The 17548-nt window shown below is 46.4% G+C and overlaps 7 protein-coding genes across 7 annotated transcripts; 3 read left to right on the top strand and 4 right to left on the bottom strand.

The window, feature by feature from the left end:
- Positions 1-240: 240 nt before the first annotated feature.
- EYB26_004814 (uncharacterized protein) lies at positions 241-1707 on the bottom strand (the record flags this gene model as incomplete). The annotated part of the gene is made up of 1 exon (XM_054264105.1): positions 241-1707. One exon carries the CDS (start codon positions 1705-1707, stop codon positions 241-243), a length of 1467 nt encoding a protein of 488 aa, XP_054120080.1.
- A 966-nt stretch (positions 1708-2673) lies between these two features.
- On the bottom strand, positions 2674-5094 carry EYB26_004813 (uncharacterized protein; the record flags this gene model as incomplete). The annotated part of the gene is made up of 5 exons (XM_054264104.1): positions 2674-3627; positions 3689-3949; positions 4000-4732; positions 4802-4945; positions 5006-5094. 5 exons carry the CDS (start codon positions 5092-5094, stop codon positions 2674-2676), a joined length of 2181 nt encoding a protein of 726 aa, XP_054120079.1.
- Positions 5095-5882: 788 nt separating this feature from the next.
- EYB26_004812 (uncharacterized protein) lies at positions 5883-6620 on the bottom strand (the record flags this gene model as incomplete). The annotated part of the gene is made up of 1 exon (XM_054264103.1): positions 5883-6620. One exon carries the CDS (start codon positions 6618-6620, stop codon positions 5883-5885), a length of 738 nt encoding a protein of 245 aa, XP_054120078.1.
- Positions 6621-7803: 1183 nt separating this feature from the next.
- On the top strand, positions 7804-8865 carry EYB26_004811 (uncharacterized protein; the record flags this gene model as incomplete). The annotated part of the gene is made up of 2 exons (XM_054264102.1): positions 7804-8651; positions 8742-8865. 2 exons carry the CDS (start codon positions 7804-7806, stop codon positions 8863-8865), a joined length of 972 nt encoding a protein of 323 aa, XP_054120077.1.
- A 29-nt stretch (positions 8866-8894) lies between these two features.
- Positions 8895-11151, bottom strand: EYB26_004810 (uncharacterized protein; the record flags this gene model as incomplete). Its single annotated transcript, XM_054264101.1, has 5 exons — positions 8895-9030; positions 9090-9934; positions 9992-10117; positions 10171-10756; positions 10820-11151. The coding sequence occupies 5 exons, from the start codon at positions 11149-11151 to the stop codon at positions 8895-8897; spliced, it is 2025 nt and encodes a 674-aa protein (XP_054120076.1).
- A 1569-nt stretch (positions 11152-12720) lies between these two features.
- Positions 12721-14728, top strand: EYB26_004809 (uncharacterized protein; the record flags this gene model as incomplete). The annotated part of the gene is made up of 7 exons (XM_054264100.1): positions 12721-13117; positions 13185-13255; positions 13309-13391; positions 13444-13838; positions 13900-13982; positions 14037-14363; positions 14423-14728. 7 exons carry the CDS (start codon positions 12721-12723, stop codon positions 14726-14728), a joined length of 1662 nt encoding a protein of 553 aa, XP_054120075.1.
- A 536-nt stretch (positions 14729-15264) lies between these two features.
- On the top strand, positions 15265-17353 carry EYB26_004808 (uncharacterized protein; the record flags this gene model as incomplete). Its single annotated transcript, XM_054264099.1, has 10 exons — positions 15265-15474; positions 15568-15794; positions 15856-16047; positions 16109-16172; positions 16217-16336; positions 16399-16654; positions 16713-16904; positions 16955-17013; positions 17084-17184; positions 17242-17353. 10 exons carry the CDS (start codon positions 15265-15267, stop codon positions 17351-17353), a joined length of 1533 nt encoding a protein of 510 aa, XP_054120074.1.
- Positions 17354-17548: the final 195 nt, after the last annotated feature.

Here is a 17548-nt window from a genome sequence, read left to right as displayed (position 1 = left end):
TTCAAAGGAAAGGCAGAGTCTACGCATATGATACAATTTAACCACGTTCATATTCATTCTTCCTGGTGTGACTGATCATATACTAAGAATGCGGAATTCTACTATACATGCATGCAACTTGGATCAGTCCCCTACTTCCGTCTACAAGCCCGAGTGCTATAACATAGTTATATGCTCATAATTATCAACACCGTAGAAACTGCCAAATACATTCAAGTAACCTTGAAACAGCACAACACATCACTTCGCGGAAATATACTCAATCCCCTTATCAACCCGCCCGAACATCGCCTTCCAGCTATCCACATAATAACTCCCCTTTGGTCGCCACGGATGCTCCTCCGCCGTCTTCGGCATAATCTTCTGCGCCCTCTCAAAGTACGTTGAGTTCATATTGATAAGTGGCCTGGGTGTCAAAGCTGACGGATCCTCAACTCGGGGTACGGCAACGCCAGCGTTGCGGCGTTTCATGTATTGCAATATACGCATAAACAAGAGCGCAGTGGCATCAGCACCTAAGGTCCAGGATGCGTTGATGTATCCGAGCACATAGCACAGATTCGGCACGTCTTGGAGCATGCATCCGTTCCACAGATATTTCTGGGAGACGTCAATTATCTCACCGTCGACTTTGATGGGGACGCCGCTTGCAACTGAGATTCGTAATCCTGTGGCTGTGATGAGGATGTCTGCTTCTATTTCTTCACCATTGTCGAGCACAATAGTATTGTCTGTCATGGTCTTGACAGACCCGGTTTTGACATCTGCTTTGCCGGAGCGCAAGGCAGTAAAGAAATCGCCATCAGGCGCTAGGCAGAGCCGTTGGTCCCAAGGGTTATATCGCGGAGTGAAGTGAGGGTCCATAGGTAATGCTCCGCGAAGAAGGATTTGCATACGTCGCATAATAACATATCTAGCCAGTCGCGGATATACACGACTTATCTCGTAACTGAACCGCTGCAAGAATATGAAGAACATGCGACTCAGTTTATGACGAAGGAAATTGGGGAGAAAGAAACTGAGCCATCCACCCGTGTTATTCGGAAGTGGGTATATATATGTCGGACTGCGCTGAATCATGGTAACATGTGCTGCTGTTGGTGATAGACTCGGCACAAGAGTGACTGCTGTAGCACCACTGCCGATGATAGCCACTTTTTTGTTTGTATAGTCCAGATTCTCGGGCCAGAATTGTGGATGAATCACTTGTCCCTTAAAATTTTGCAAGCCTGGTATATCGGCGTCCAGAGGCTGATTATAATCATAATAGCCCGTTCCAATGATGAGATTTCGCGTCCGGACATGTTTGGTCTGTCCCTGTACATCAAGAGTCAAAGTCCAAAATTGATCCTCGGATGACCACTCCATCGCCTCCAACCGATGATGAAATCGAATTCGCCGATTAATCCCCGTCTTCTTTATTGACTCTTGCAAATACTGCTTTATATCGCTTCCCTGCACAATCGGGTTGTCCTTGCTCCATGTATTCCACTCAAACCCAAAGGTGTAGAAATCTGAATCGGACCGAATGCCGGGATACTTGAAGAGATCCCATGTGCCTCCAATGTCGCCGCGACCTTCGAAGATTTGGTATGTTGCATTGGGGAGTTTTGTTTGGACGCGGTAGGCGGCGTTCAGGCCGGAGATGCCTGCGCCAATAATGGCGACGTCGATTGTTTCCGCTGTGCCATTTGCGTGGCCGTTCATTTTTCTTCTTCTTCTTCTCTCTCTTCAGTATCAACCTGAAGTTAAATGTGGTGTCGATATGTTGGGATACGTTGGCGAAGGTAGATATAGTATTAGTATGTGAAAATCATGCGGAAACGAAAGGCAAGGGCGACGTCAATATTTATCGCATCATTCTTCGCGATAAATCCATTAACAATTGTAGCCAAATCACATGTACACCTCGGCAGCAAGAACGTCAAAATTAGTTTGATATTTTAACTCCTGCACAATCCGTACTCTGTAGTTGATGGTTTTCCTACTGCATGGTGTATGAAATCATCTGTCGTACAATGGAGTTAATTCGCGGACCAGGGCAAATGAAAATGCGCACCGACGCAAACCCGAAGACACTAGTTTGTTGATCTTTTACTCCAGATGTCGCTAACTTTCGCAATCCATGCCGCGAACGAGATAGTGTCCTCTATTATGTACTCCACCGTGAGGGTCCGACTCCCACATTTTGCTTGTTTGGGGAATTGTGCCTCGGCTTATCTGGGAGTTTCGCGGCTTAGGACCCTGAGCTAGTAGGACGTGCCCCAACGAATTTAATGTGCTTATTATTGCTTGACTAGTCTTACGATAGGTGCTGCTATTTAATATTGTTGCCTACTACCGGTCCGTGTGCAATACTAAGTTACTAACTTCTTGAGTCAACTGATCGCTGACATTTCAGATACCTATTGAGAAAGATTAGCTCCAGATATCATATTCCACATTTTCGATATCTCGGCTCTCATTCGAAAGCCGAATAGTACTAATCTCGTTATAGCAGTTCGTGGCACATAATAACCATGGTCAATTAATTATGCACTGGCCATTCGCGTAGGCAATGATCAGAAGCACTTCAGTTAAAATTTTATTACAGATAAATACATTAGGTATCTAGTCGCAACCTGGTGATTGAAGCACGTCTTTCGGAAAAGCAGCGTTGTGAACCACGCCTCATCATAACAGTCCCATCATCAGCCGAGTCAAAGCCTCATCTTCGGCCTGGAACATATCAAGCGAGTTATGTAATTGTTCGTTCAGCATGGCATTTGTTTGATCAACCTCACCACGAAAGCCGGGTTGAGGGTCCATGAAAAAGTCACCGGCAAATTCAAAGAAGTTGGTAAGATCGCTATATGCATCTGGCGTAGTTTCATTGACTAGTGATGGAGGGAACGAATAGACGGAATGGTCTATATCAGCAGATTGTGCATTTGATGCCGTTCTAGGTTTGACTGCGGCTGCTTGACTGACATCATCTGCCGTTGGAAGGATGTTGGATCGAGTAGAAGGTCGGTTGGTGCCGAGCCGTTTGAGGTTTTTCATGACCTTGCGAAGTCGTCGAGAGTGTCTCCCACGAGTAGATGAACGTTTCAATGCATTCAGGGCTTCAGCGAAACTGTCACGGCAGATGTTCACAAAGTAATCCGGGTAATGAAACATGGCTAGGAAAAGTGTTGCTAGCGCCGAGAACAAGAACCGATCGAATGGCTGCGGGCGTTGAGAATAGATCGCCGAGACATAGCTTGGATTGCTCAGTGCTTGTATCGTGTTTTTGGCATTTGCTACAGCGATGTTGGCGCCTGCAAAATTGTTTCTGATTGACTGAACGCTTAAAAGGTTCTGTTTGTATATAAGTATTCTCATATGATTTGCACGTAGATGTAGGAGGATCCGCGGTGATGCCAGACGCGCATCTCTCATCGTAGGTGTATAGTCACCCTGCAGATCTTCCAAACGAAAATCGGGAGGTATGGATTCCTGCCACTGATGTATCTGAAAGTTCAAAAAGGATTCATTATCAGATGCCACAGCTTTAGTTGTGCTGCCCCAACCGACCATTAAATCCCATATGTTGCCTCCAACTCGGCAATACGATATCATACACTCTAGGTATATGTGATGTTCAGCCTGGTAGAAATTCATTGGTCAGTACGGGACTATCATTTTACCTATCACAGAAAGAACTTACCGGTCGAGGTAGATTCGAATCCATGTCGGAGTCCCGCATGCTAAATGGCAAGCCTGTCTCGAACGAGAATTCCTTGTCAAAAACATATATGCACCAGAAAAGGTTTATCGCCCAAGAGCGCTCCAGATCACCGGGGAAAATGCCTCCAGTTCGTAGCCACGTATCGCATCTATGTAGGCCCATCTGCATGGCACCTCGTGACGCCAAACCAATAGTACGCCATGCCAAGATATCATCATCTCGACAAGAATGATACAAAGACTTTGGTTTAATCAGCGACAAGATCCATGACACCATTCGAGAAGACTTACCACCAATGTCAAGAGGATCAGTTCTTTCATATCGACCTCAGGCACCTGCGTTCGTGTTGTGGCAAACGTATTTTCAGCGCTCGAGGCCAGTATATTTCCTAGTTCGCTTTGGCCAGGGGACTCCGATATCAAAGCCAGAGCAAGTACAAGTTTCAAGACTTCAGTATCGCGCGCCGAAAACCACCAGTCCTCATTCCCGCTTTGAGGCGGGGACATGTGGCCAGCGGCATCATGCGAGTGTTGACTATAGTAGTCGACAATGTACTCTCTTATACTTTTGAGATCCACAACAGGATACATCAAACCAATAGCCTCCTCGTAAACATCGACAAGCCTGAGAGCGTCGGCAGCATCGAGCGATAGCAGGGGATTGTTTCGTGAAATGTTAGTTCTTCTTCTTTGATCCTCCGGCGGTACTGTTGGTGCATATGGACTAGTCGGTGAAGATGGTTGTGCAATTTCCGAGTTTTCTGTTTCGTCCATATCCGGTACGTCATCATTGGGGACATTTAGACCGAATTCACTGCTTGTCGGCCCAACATAGCTAGGAGAAATTGGAGCGCGACTTGCCCAGCGGGAATCAGTAGGCTTGTTTGCCGTAGTTGTCCTTTGAACTTGTCGCTGAGGTGGCTGCGATCTTCGCCGTAATATCCTTAGTTCATTGGACATAAGATCCAGCTGCCTTTGCATAGCTGACATGCGGCTTTCCAATGCTTCCAGCCTCGATAGAGAACTAGAGTTTGGGTTAGTTTCACGTGAACTACAATACTTAGACCAAACACAGGCGTGGATATTTTCGTACTGATTTCTAGGATGACTTTCAGGATAACTTTCTTCGCTTGCAGTTGGCCGGGCCACAGCATATACACAAGAAACGCGATTCGAAGCGCATCGCTTGCACACATCTTCTCCGCTGCATTTTAGTTTTCGGCGTTTGCATTCATTACTATAAAGTGTCAGATGGCTGTTGTGGATCGTTATTTATCAGGAGGATAGTCTAGTTTACCATGCAACTTGGGTGTATTTCCCTCGTTTCCGAGGTTCAAAGTCCGGTGCCTCAAAGTTGGCAGGGCTTCTTTTGTTGTTCTCCGCCATTCGCCGGATTCAACTTTTTGGATTGTTCGAAGTAGGTATTTAGCAGAACATGTCGGAATTCATTTTCTTGCTGAAAGAAGAAAAAAAGGAGAAGAGTTGTCAAAGGAAAGGAAGAGCTGAGCGACAATCGGCAAGTTCAGATAAGCTACGATAAGCTTCTCGGAAGACTACCGAGATCCAACCAATCAGATCCGCGACTAGTATCAGCTTTGAACAGGGGATTTCGGTGTGCGTTCTAGCATAGCGCTGATTGCAGCGTGCTGTTGGGATAGTGAGGCATTGTCCAAGTCAGACGCATGACCATTAGTTACCGCCTGGACTTTCGGAGCTCAACTGTGCGCACTGAGACGGTATAACGGCGAAATACTTCGTAAACGGAAACGACTGCTACGGGGGTGTACGGGCCCCGTGGGGGTTGTACTGGTTTCCAAGCGTTGGGATGGGCTTTGATGAGTGCTTCGAGTCGGATAAACAGGGTAAGAGGAGATGATTCTTTAATTCGGTACTACCGAGATCTATGAGTTGCAAAATAAACTGCCTTCAAGAGTCATATACGGTAAGGGTAGTCCTGTGATTGGCCACAATAAGATAATCAAGCCGCCTTGTATGATTCATATTTTCAGATACCTAGCGGGTAATACTTTGCTGCCACAAATGAGTGGTTTGTACTACATCCATCAAGTATCTCTCCACGGACAAATGACTTACACATCTAACACTCGAACAGAATTCACAGGGTATCACTCAAACATATATACAGTATATTTATTGGCAACGTTGGAAGAAGCCTAAACGGCTTCCCAGTCCATAGCATCGACAATAAAATCCCAATCGGCTTCGGTATCCCCGCCGGTTGTGGTCTCTATCCCCATCTCAGGATTATTGCTGGAAACATGGTCTTGCGCAAGTGCATGTCCTTGTTCCAAGCCGCTGAAAATACCTGTTAATATCCCTTCCAGATCGTAACTCTCTAACGATGCCGTGTCGTCTCTAGAGGAAGCAGCTGATATGTCTTGCTCGTCGTCTTCGGGAGAGTCTGCGGTCTTCCATTGATTTCGAAGTTGTTTTGCTCGTCGTAGTTGATCGCGAACTGACCCGCTTCCTAGCGCAGCGTATAAAGGGCAGGATTTTCGCTCTAATGCCTCTAGGACATTGGCGTGGTATCGATGATTCGAAGACCACCGATCGCTGGAGGTGGCTGAGCTGGTAGTCGGTTTGTATCGCGAAACTGTAATATTCCAAACCGCGAGCAAATGCACAATGGCACGTTCGAGCAAGGCGTAGTACTCGTGAAAATCGATCTTAAACATTATCTCGGCGTAATGAATGTCAGCGGGGGACATATTGTAGCGGGCCGTGGCTAATCGATAGCCCTCCGATAAAAATGGGAGTTTCCATTTTAGTCGCGAAACGATCTTCAAGAAGCGCGCGAGTTCTTGAGCAGAAGAAGGCGACGGTGCAGTTTTGGGGGGTGTTGTGGACTGAGGAGTTGCCCACCGTGACTCGTGGAGGCTTTTCGTGAGCATTTTTTTGTTGACGTCGGAAGTTAGGCGGCACTGGCGGGATTATAAGCGGATCCCATGCGTTTTCGAGCCGCTTTAAAGCAAGAAAAGCCCTAATCCAAGACTCATCATCAAAGAATACATTATGTTTCAACCTTCCTTTCATTTAACTGATTTGTCACGATAATACTAGATTGAGACAATACTCAATAGATAAAAAGGATTTTAATTGATCTGCTGTCCTTGGGATGGTCACTTCAACATACCAGTAGCGATGTTGCTCAGCTCGGAAACTCCTCCGGTAGCACGTCTTCCTTAGATAGGGTTGCCTTCCATGGGATGCCCGCACGCAAAAGTATTTTACATTTGTAAATTTATTATGTCTGATTTGGAAACTAGGTATTTTTAAGCTGCGGTGTTTGCGCGGTAACTTTTCAGTCTGGGATGCCGGTAATGGATGTATAAATATATGCGTACTTCGAAGCACCATAAGCTTTGCATTCTGATTACATCCATGGATATATTCTCTTAGCGACAAAGACCAACAACCTATTTTTCTACAGCGAAAAATGTGAACATAAATAATCCGAGCACTATAGCCTTACCGAATCACATACTTATCACAACATCGAAGGCTCCCGGACTAACTATACCTAGTCCTTTCCCAAGCCACTGTGTCACGGGTTGGTATTCTCTCGACTAACATACTTTGATGTTTTAGGCTTAATCATGTGTCGTCGTTTAAGAACTGGGCGGAAGTACTGATGCGAAAACTGAAGGTGTTGGCTACATATAGAAAGTGGTAGTACTCTTCTCTCAACCTTGGAATATAACCAGTGTATTCACAAAGCAAATGAATTAGGGTTAGGGCCAGGGTTTTAATGAGAGGTGATGTGCGAATAAGATTACAGTCTATGCCGTTGTGGGTTTAATGCGACTGTTACCTACTTTTATTTTGACTGTCGATATTTATTTCTTCCCTCCTCAACCTCTCACCAAATATCACGTATAAAACAAATTGATTATCATATTTTGCCGCTATCATACAGAGAAAAAAAAAGTAATGGCTCGAACTATACAAACTGCCAGAAAGTCCAGAGGAGGACGAGCACCCAGAAAACAACTCTTGGGCAAAGCCTACTTCATAGACACATTTCAAGATCATGCTCAGAAGCCATATACAGTCGTTGGAGGGCTATCACGTTCAATGAATCCAGACATCATCCGAAAATTGAGTTTGCATCTCTATTTTCTCAGTGATGTGGATGCAAATCAACGAGCGGAAATCGGAAACAGTCTTCTCCAGTCCAATGCTATTGCAGGATGGGGAAATGCAAGAAACTATTGGCCGCGAGTAGATGTGTATGCACCCTTGGGCAGTATTGAAGCATGCATTGAGCACCATCGACGTGAAAAGATATATCGGCACCAGGCTGTCGAAGCGATGCGCGCCGGTGTCGCTGCCGAGGCTAGAGATGCGTGTGGACCCGAGATGGACGATGATGATCGTGAAGAGGCGGCACAGGAAGCACTAGGGGCATTACGAGGCCTGGAAGTATACCCGCATATTGTTCCCACATGGTGTTGCTCTTCGAAAATAGGGTTTGATGGCCTACGGCAGTTTGATAAGCGATATCAAAGTTGGATCTTAGTGATACCCGCGGATTGTTACTCGTGGGATGATGTCCTGCAAAAGGGGATCATCCATGTCATGTTTGATCAGGATGTGTCACCTGCTATGGAAACATACATGGATGATACTTGTGAAGAGGAAGAGTTATCCCTTATTGAAAATGATCGTACTGGTTGGATATATATTGAAAAAGTTGATCATGGCCCGCCGGTCCGAATCGAACGCCTTTCTGTGGACAATGATGCGAATGAATTAGCGCTTCGTACCTACAACATGGATCCACAGAGCCCTGACGAAATTAGAAGTCACTTGTTTCATACATGGTCGGATTGGACGGGCGCGTTATGGGATTGTACTTATCGCTTACCCGTCTGCGATCCATGCGACAATGAGGAACCGCATTTAAACTGCGAGTATGAACTGTAAGTTACCAGCCCTAGAAACAACTAGCGAATTGGTTGTAAATGAGGAAATGTCCAATATATCACAATTGACAATTTCATGTTATATAGGAATGACCATTATTTCAATCAAGACGGGCAATGTATAGCCTGTGAGCGGTCCGAACAATATAGACGCCGCAGCAAACGGATATCAAAAAAACGAAAACGGGATGAGATTGCAAACAATAAATAGGTTATCACTATTTAGGTATAATACCTAGCCTACAAGCTAGGCTTTGAACAACAACTTGAAGTGACCAGTTGAGAAGCCATATTCTTGCTTGACGGGACATCAATGGATGGGTTCTCTGTGAAGAAGTCTGCTGGGCGAATGTTGAGTTGGTAGCATTCCACTGGCCTATTTGTACCAAAAGAGTTAGCAATGATTGAGATATAGCGGGAACTTATGAATCTTACATGACTGGCCAATCTTCAACTCTGGGGTTATGAGTTATACCAAAGACACTCCATACCACAACATCTTCATTCGACACACTGTCACCTCGTTTCACAGCATCAGCAACTCCGCCGATCTCGTCTTTGCTCTGTAGGGTGTATTGGCCGCCAGCGTAAAGCTCACCATCGCGGTACTTCGTCACCCATACGTGGTGTTGAGCAAACTGCGCCCGCCTTGCTTGGAGAGAACGCTTGTCGGCAAGTAAAAGCTGCGTCGCCATAGGTGTGAATTTATATCCTATGGGGTTTTTACTGATCGGATTGCGTTTGTCGGTATTAACCATTTTGATAATCCGGTTATGCTGAGGTGCAGCATCAAACCAAGCCGCTCTCTCAACTGGCGTCTTTTGAATCTGGTAGAAGTTTCCTTCTGGATTCGTGACATCATTCATCTCCACGGCATGTGATTCCTCCACGTATACCGTGTTCTTGTGTCCCTCAATAGCAGGATCAATACGGATGCAAAACACGTGTTGATGGTTCTGTGCCAGGACGCCGTTACCGACCACGTTGCCGTACTCGGACTGTTTGCCGGGGTCGATGTTTACCACACTGACAATTCCTGTAGCTCGAGATTCAACTGAGATACCGCCAGCAAGGTCGAATTTGTATGCAAAGATGTACTCGTAGTTGGCGAGTGTGATAATGAATTGTACGACCAATTCGCGGGATCTGGTGACCACGGCGCGTCCAGTGCGCCAGTTGGTGTGCTTCCAGCCGATACCGTTGTCTTGTTCGTGGAGACAGACGACATTCGGGGCGGGTTTGGCGTTGCCTTCGCCGTCTGTCATGACGGCATCAAAGTACTGGAAGCTCTTCGTCAGCCTATACCTTCTAGATTGAGGCATCATAGTTTGACATACCTTGATAACACCTAAGCAATCGCATCCAAGTGACAGATTGTTCGCACAGTTTCCAGCACCTCCATCTCCAAAGTCAAAGGCCTGCTTCCGATGGAACGGGTACCGGGGATCTGCGTATGGTACAGTCTGGCAGATTCATCAGTTATCTTCACACATACACAGGGCAAGGAGATATATACCATCTCGCTCATACTTAATCGATAAAGAACACTCCTTCCATCATACCAAACGTCGTGTATCGTCGCGCCTTCACGCGGATTAAACCCAACACGAAATCTCCACTTCTGCCACTCAACCAACGAATCATCCTGCGACACCTTGAATGAGGGACCATCTGGTTGCAGCACATTCAACTCCTTCAAATCTTTCCTTGTCCCCTTTGGCAACAGCTCTGGTACATACTCAGCCGTCGTACAATGTCCAATAACGTCCTCTCTAAAATCAGCATCCGATGCAGTCAGGGAATCTCCCTTTCCGCCCGTAGCCAATTTTTCGATGCGGACTATTTCGCGATTGTGGTAATCCATGACGGGGATAATAGGGATGGGGTAGGCATAGAAGTTAGAGTCCGGGTTGTTGGAACGCTTGTCCTGGGCGAAGATCAGGCCTTGGAAGTAGCGGTTATCGTCTGTTACGCGATCACGACCGCCGTAAGGCCATGGTTCGATGACAAAATCGAAGCCTTCTGGGAGTTTGAATTTGGATATGGCTTCTTTGAAGAGGGGTGATTCTTGACAGGTTTTGACGAAGATGTCGAACTCGTCGCTATATCCATATTAGTATTTGATTTTACGTTAAATATATTCGGAGCATGTTAAGACAACGTACAGCGTCAAAGGAGCATGATGTTCTTTCCCTACCACAACATGGTTTACATTCTTCTTCAATTCAACATCAACAACGGACTCATGATATTCCGGCTCACGATCCCCACCAACAACATCATATTGACATTTCGCCAATCGTTGGGGACGAGGCGTTGTCGGGCTCAATTTACCCGAATGCTCTAGTTCTAAATACGGAATGAGTTCTGCCTTTGCTGGTTCCTGAAGGTAGATTTCCCGAAAGAAGATGACTTTGTCGGGGTGTGAGTTGACGACAACGTCTCTGGCGATGGTGGTTTCGAGCTCAGAGAGCTGTGAGAGAGGGTGGCTGGACATGGTAAAGTTATGCTATGATAGTTTGAATAAATGATTTGAAGTGTTAAAACAAGGATTCAATTGAAGCCAACTAGTGTCCACAGGTATATATACGTTTGCTGTGATCATTCCTTTGAGGAGGAATGTATCTGTCCACAGATAAGTTGATATCGGAAGTTTCCGAGGTTCCGAGCATGATAATCTGCAGATGTGGTTTCCGGCGTTCCGAGAACATGGGTGAGGACATGGCTAGACTCGGACGCTCGAGAAATTAGTTAATGGCTTCGATAAGCTCCTTATCTCTGAGTATTCATAGATATGAATGTTACTTGGAGCAGAGATAATGAAATGTCCAACGTCTTGTCTGATGGTTTCCGAGCCTTGGAGCACGAAGCAAACCCTAAGACCTAACTCAAATTTAACATCGAGCATGCAGCCGAAGAAACTAAAATGGGCGTGATTCAGAGTCAGCATGCGTGACTTCATGAGAGAGAAAGTGGAATACATGGGCATATATGACATCTACATCGCAAGCACATTTCCCATGTATTTCTTTTCTACTCTTTTATATGGTACTGCCCATTCCGGCAATGATTGACGCATTCGGCGCAACTCCGATGGTTGAGATCACAAAACCAACACCATTTACCTCTGTCTACTCTTTGAATGGCTTCAGAGGAACATAGCATTTGGTCGTTCAAAGACCATCTCCGGATAATTTCATAACCACACGGTGACCCCGGGTTGCCGTATAGGAACTTGGCCTCTGTTGATCACCCCCACTTGGCGAGTAAGTACGGACTCGTTCCGCGAGTCAATAATCCCGCCTGTACGAAGTAGATAAGCCTGGGATTACGGTTGCATTAAGGAGATTGCACATGTCGTTAAATGGTCGGAACTTCCAGTTCTAGGCTAGTGATTTTGTTTTAACGGATGATCAGCTTGTTTGTGGTCCGAATCATATCATGTACCCCGTGGAGAACCCCGATGTGTATACATATCAAGGGATCTTTTTTTACCAACCCGAAATTGAGATTGTCAATATGCCCGAAATTCTTTCCGGCCGTTTGCATGTTCTTGGCTACATGTTCTGCGTTTCAGTCCTCTCATCCAGATGCGTGATACATGGTAGTACATCTCGAACAAGTGCCATATTTCCATGCCGGTCTGTACAACATTCACAACTATGTATTTAGGATTTGATAGGGTTAAATGATCCTTGTAATTCCACTATCATACAATTGACCATAAGGACGGTAGCAGACTTACTGTATGTACTATAACGACGAGTACAAGTCCAATGCATCTTCTGACGCAAGTGGAGGATCGACGGAAAGTCTGACCACCTTCGTACTGGAGACTGGTAACAGTCCCACAGCATCACACTCCACATGTAGACCAAAGGCACGCATATGTACATGTCAGACAATGGTTAGGTACTTGGACATGTGCTCAAGTTTAAATAGTCGCCGTTTCCCCGGATCTGCAGAAAGCTGGGAAAGAATTTCCGAACTCGACATTCATTGCTTCGAGGAGCCTTGTTCAATTCTTTGCGAATACGTAGTTACATAAAACAAACACGCCGTTAAAATGAGCGACAAAATCAGCTCATGGAACGTCGCCCACCGCTTCGAGAAGCGGCAGCTTCTCATCGCCATCAACTGTGCCGCAGCCCTATCAATCCTCATGTTCGGCTACGACCAGGGTTTAATGGGCGGCGTCAACAATTCCAAGAACTACATTGATCTCATGAAATTCGGTTATACCAAAGACGTCGACGGTACTCCAACTCCTATCGTTACCAATAGTCTGCTTCAGGGAGGTATTGTCTCCGTGTATTATTTGGGGACACTCTTCGGTGCGCTCTTGGGAGGATGGGTTGGTGATCGTATTGGGAGAATTAGGTCGATTGCACTGGGAACGATTTGGGGGATTGTGGGGGCTTGTTTGCAGACTTCTGCACAGAACCATAATTGGATGATTTGTGGTAAGTATTGTATACTTTTATTATTTTTATTGGGGGTTGTTGAGAGCCGTCGGCTGATGTGTTGTAGCTCGAGCGGTTAATGGGATTGGTACTGGCATTCTCAATGCTATCATTCCGGTGTGGGCGACGGAAACAAGTGTATGCATGCCTCATGGTGTATATCAATTGTATAAAGCTAACACTAGATATAGGAGCACACTTCTCGAGGACAATTCATCGCCATTGAATTCACCTTGAACATCTTCGGCGTTGTTATTGCTTACTGGATGGAATTGTACGTATCCATCCCTTCCCTACCTACATTTATCCACTGAAAATCATAATAGTGGTCTCTCATTCATCGACGGCGGGAAATCAGCTTTCAGATGGCGCTTCCCCATAGCCTTCCAAATCATCTTCCTCCTCATGCTCTTTGGCATGATCTGGTTCTTCCCCGAATCACCCCGTTGGCTTGTCAAAGTCGGCCGGGAAGACGAAGCTCGATACATCCTCGGTCGTTTGCGTGGCAACACTACGCCAGAAGAACGCGCCAGAGCAGACCTAGAATTTCGCGAAATCTTGCAAACTTCTGAATTAGAAAAGTCGATGACGCATGATCATTCGTATCTGGCGATGCTGTTTGGGTACAAGTCTGGGAAGTTGCATCTTGGGAGAAGGGTGCAGTTGGTTATTTGGTTGCAGATTATGCAGGAATGGACTGGGATTGCGGGAGTTACAGTCTGTATGTTCTTGGTCATACTCTTTTCTTGGTGCATTGAGTTTTTTGCTAATCTTCTCTATAGATGCACCAACTATCTTCTCGATTGCCGGGTTCAATGCACAGAAAAGCCAATGGATCAGTGGCCTCAACAACATATTCTATATGGTATGGCGGCCCTCCTCACGGAATTCGGATCTTGACTTACTAACAGATCTACAGTTCAGTACCTTGATTTGTGTATTCACTTTAGACCGTATCGGCCGAAGATGGACACTTTACTGGGGCTCCATTGCGCAAGCTATCTCCATGTTTCTCGCCGGCGGACTCTCTAGACTTGCCATCAACGCTTCAAACGTAGGGGATGTCTCTAAAGCCTCTTCATACGGAGCGGGTGCAGCGTCTATGATCTTTATTTACACTGCCGCCTTCGGGGCTACTTGGTTGACAGTGCCTTGGCTCTATCCTGCTGAGATCTTCCCGCTCGCAGTTCGTGCTCGTGGTAATGCCTGGGGCGTGGTCGGATGGAGCATCGGAAATGGCTGGTTGGTGAGTACTCCTCTTTCTATTTATCTTACAAGAATGTAGACTGACAGACATCCCACCAGATGCTTGTCTGCCCCGTCATGTTCAACTCAATTGGCGAAAAGACACTCTACATATTTGCTGTCTGCAACATCCTTACTATCCCCATGGTTTGGGCTCTATATCTCGAGAGCAATCAGCGTACGCTTGAAGATATGGATCTTCTTTTTGCGGCCGATACACCATGGAACTGGGATGCTGAAGAGACGTTTGCCCGCCTTAAAGAGGAGAACGGAGATTTCGTACAGGCACCTGACCGCAAGGCGAGCTTGATGGATCCGGAGGCGGCAAAGACGGCACATGAAGAGGTGTCTACGACAGATTCATGATTGCATTGGGTGTGGCCATGGGACTCGTTGACGCTAGGCGATGATGATGCCTTAATGAAACGTCATGATTTGATCTATTATGTGGTTAGGCGAGAATTGCCACGCTGAGGTAGACTAGAGTATCTCTGATTTGCCATCAATGAATAACTAGATTACTGAACATTGAACATTGAATTCACATTGAGTGAGATGGATGAGTTGATAAAGAGTAGTAACCGCTCTCCCGGTGGATTCCGTAACATCGGCCCGATTACATGCGGTATTTAATGGCAGTACGTGACTGTAACCGGTAAGTAACTATACTTGCACTTTGATTGGTTTATCATCATATAGAATACACGGATGACCATACGTGACGATACGCATAGCTTTTGCTTTGACAACTTTCGAACTTGGCCGACTGACGTTGGACCTCCAAAAGACAAAAACACATCCCCATCTCTATCCTCACCCTCCAACCCCAATCAATTGCATCTGGGGTTTGTTTGTTTCTTCTTCCTGTTTGATACTTTGTTTTTCCTCTACACATCCACGCCATGTTCCGCTCAATGCTTCCTGCGCGGAGCGCTCTCCGCACGGTGAGACCTCAGGCCGCCGTTCCTTCCTCCGTCGTTCCTGCTCCCTCCTTGGGCCTGTTTGGTCGTCGCGGATATGCCTCTGAAGCGGAGGAGCATGATCTCGTCATCATTGGAGGTGGTGTTGCTGGATATGTTGCTGCTATCAAGGCCGGACAAGAGGGATTGAAGGTGAGATTTTTCCTTCCTCGACAATCATCGGAAAAACCGAGATTCAACAAACTCAATGGCTATCGACTTACACACATTGCGATAACGATATAGACCGCTTGTATCGAGAAACGTGGAACCCTCGGTGGTACCTGCTTGAACGTCGGATGTATCCCCTCAAAGTCCCTTCTCAACAACTCGCATCTATATCACCAGATCCTCCACGACACGAAAAAGCGCGGTATCGAGGTCGGAGATGTCAAACTCAACTTGGAACAGATGCAAAAGGCCAAAGATACCTCCGTTGAAGGTCTTACAAAGGGTGTCGAGTTTCTCTTGAAGTGCGTTGTTTTCCAGTTATCGGTTTCCCGCGGAATACATACCTGACAGCTATTTGCATAGGAAAAACGGCGTCGACTACGTTAAGGGTACTGGTAGCTTCCTCAACGAGAACGAAGTTAAGGTTAACTTGATGGATGGTGGCGAGCGCGTTCTGCGCGGTAAGAATATTATCATTGCTACTGGATCCGAGTCTACGCCATTCCCCGGTCTTCAGGTCGATGAGGAGAGAATTATCACAAGCACTGGCGCTTTGTAAGTGGGAAATAATTCCAATTGGTTGGTTTGGTGGCGGCTAATGATCGTGTCATTTAAGGTCGCTCAAGGCAGTCCCCAAGAAGATGGTTGTTATCGGTGGTGGTATCATTGGTCTGGAAATGGTATGTATCTATACTCCGCTATGTAGGCTAGGCTAACAATATAGGCCTCTGTCTGGAGCCGATTGGGTTCTGAAGTCACCGTTGTTGAATTCTTGGGTCAGATCGGTGGTCCCGGAATGGACTCTGAGATCTCCAAGGCTGCTCAGAAGATTCTTGCCAAGCAGGTATATTTAACTCGTTCCGTTATTCTTCGTGTCGACACCGCTAATACGAGCATGCTATATAGGGAATCAAGTTCTTGACCAACACCAAGGTCACCAAGGGCGACACCAGCGGATCCACCATCTCCGTCAGCACCGAAGCCGCAAAGGGTGGCAAGGAACAAACTCTCGACGCCGACGTTGTTCTTGTCGCCATCGGTCGACGACCATACACCGACGGTCTCGGACTCGAGAACGTTGGAATTGAGGCTGATGACAAGGGCCGATTGGTCATTGACCAGGAATACCGCACTAAGCTTCCTCACATCCGTGTTATTGGCGGTATGTACCAGCCAACCCTAGGGACAATTTGATCAGACGCGCTGACTGATGTTTATAGATGTTACCTTCGGTCCTATGCTTGCCCACAAGGCTGAGGAAGAGGCCGTTGCTGCTATTGAATACATCACCAAAGGTCACGGTCACGTCAACTACGCTGCCATCCCCAGCGTTATGTACACCCACCCTGAAGTCGCCTGGGTTGGACAGAGCGAGGACGAATTGAAGAAGGCTGGCATCAAGTACAACAAGGGTATGTCAGCCCTTCGCCAGGTGTCTATGTTCAGCTCTAACTGTCAATAGGAACCTTCCCCTTCTCCGCCAACAGCCGTGCCAAGACCAACTTGGATACCGAAGGTTTGGTATGTATACCCTTTTGAACAATAAGATCGTGCCTCCATAATCAATGACAGAAACTAACACCGTATAAAGGTTAAATTCCTTTCCGACGCTGAGACCGACCGCATCCTCGGTGTCCACATCCTTGGCCCCAACGCCGGTGAGATGATTGCCGAAGCCACCTTGGCCATCGAGTAGGTGTTTCCCTCTCCAAGTTCTCTACAACAAAAATACTAACCCTTATTCCACAGATACGGCGCCTCCAGCGAAGATGTCGCCCGCACATGCCACGCTCACCCTACCCTCGCCGAAGCCTTCAAGGAGGCCGCCATGGCCACCTATTCCAAGGCCATCCACTTCTAAACAAGAAACCTCCTACCTTCCATGGAAAGACTAAGCTGATGTCAAGTAAAAGATAGATAATTCCCTGTATTCATTTCCTCATAAACCTCCATTTGCGTCCATTCTTCTCTTCCTTGTTATAATCTTGGCCTTGTCTCGTCCATGATGGTTTGCAATATTTTTGTGTGACAAATTATACTATGTATTACTGTGCTA

The sequence above is a fragment of the Talaromyces marneffei genome, chromosome 3 (genome assembly GCF_009556855.1).
Source record: "Talaromyces marneffei chromosome 3, complete sequence".
NCBI lineage: Eukaryota > Fungi > Ascomycota > Eurotiomycetes > Eurotiales > Trichocomaceae > Talaromyces > Talaromyces marneffei.
The sequence above is the reverse complement of the archived record's forward strand: the minus strand, read 5'-3'. Positions and strand labels throughout refer to the sequence as shown.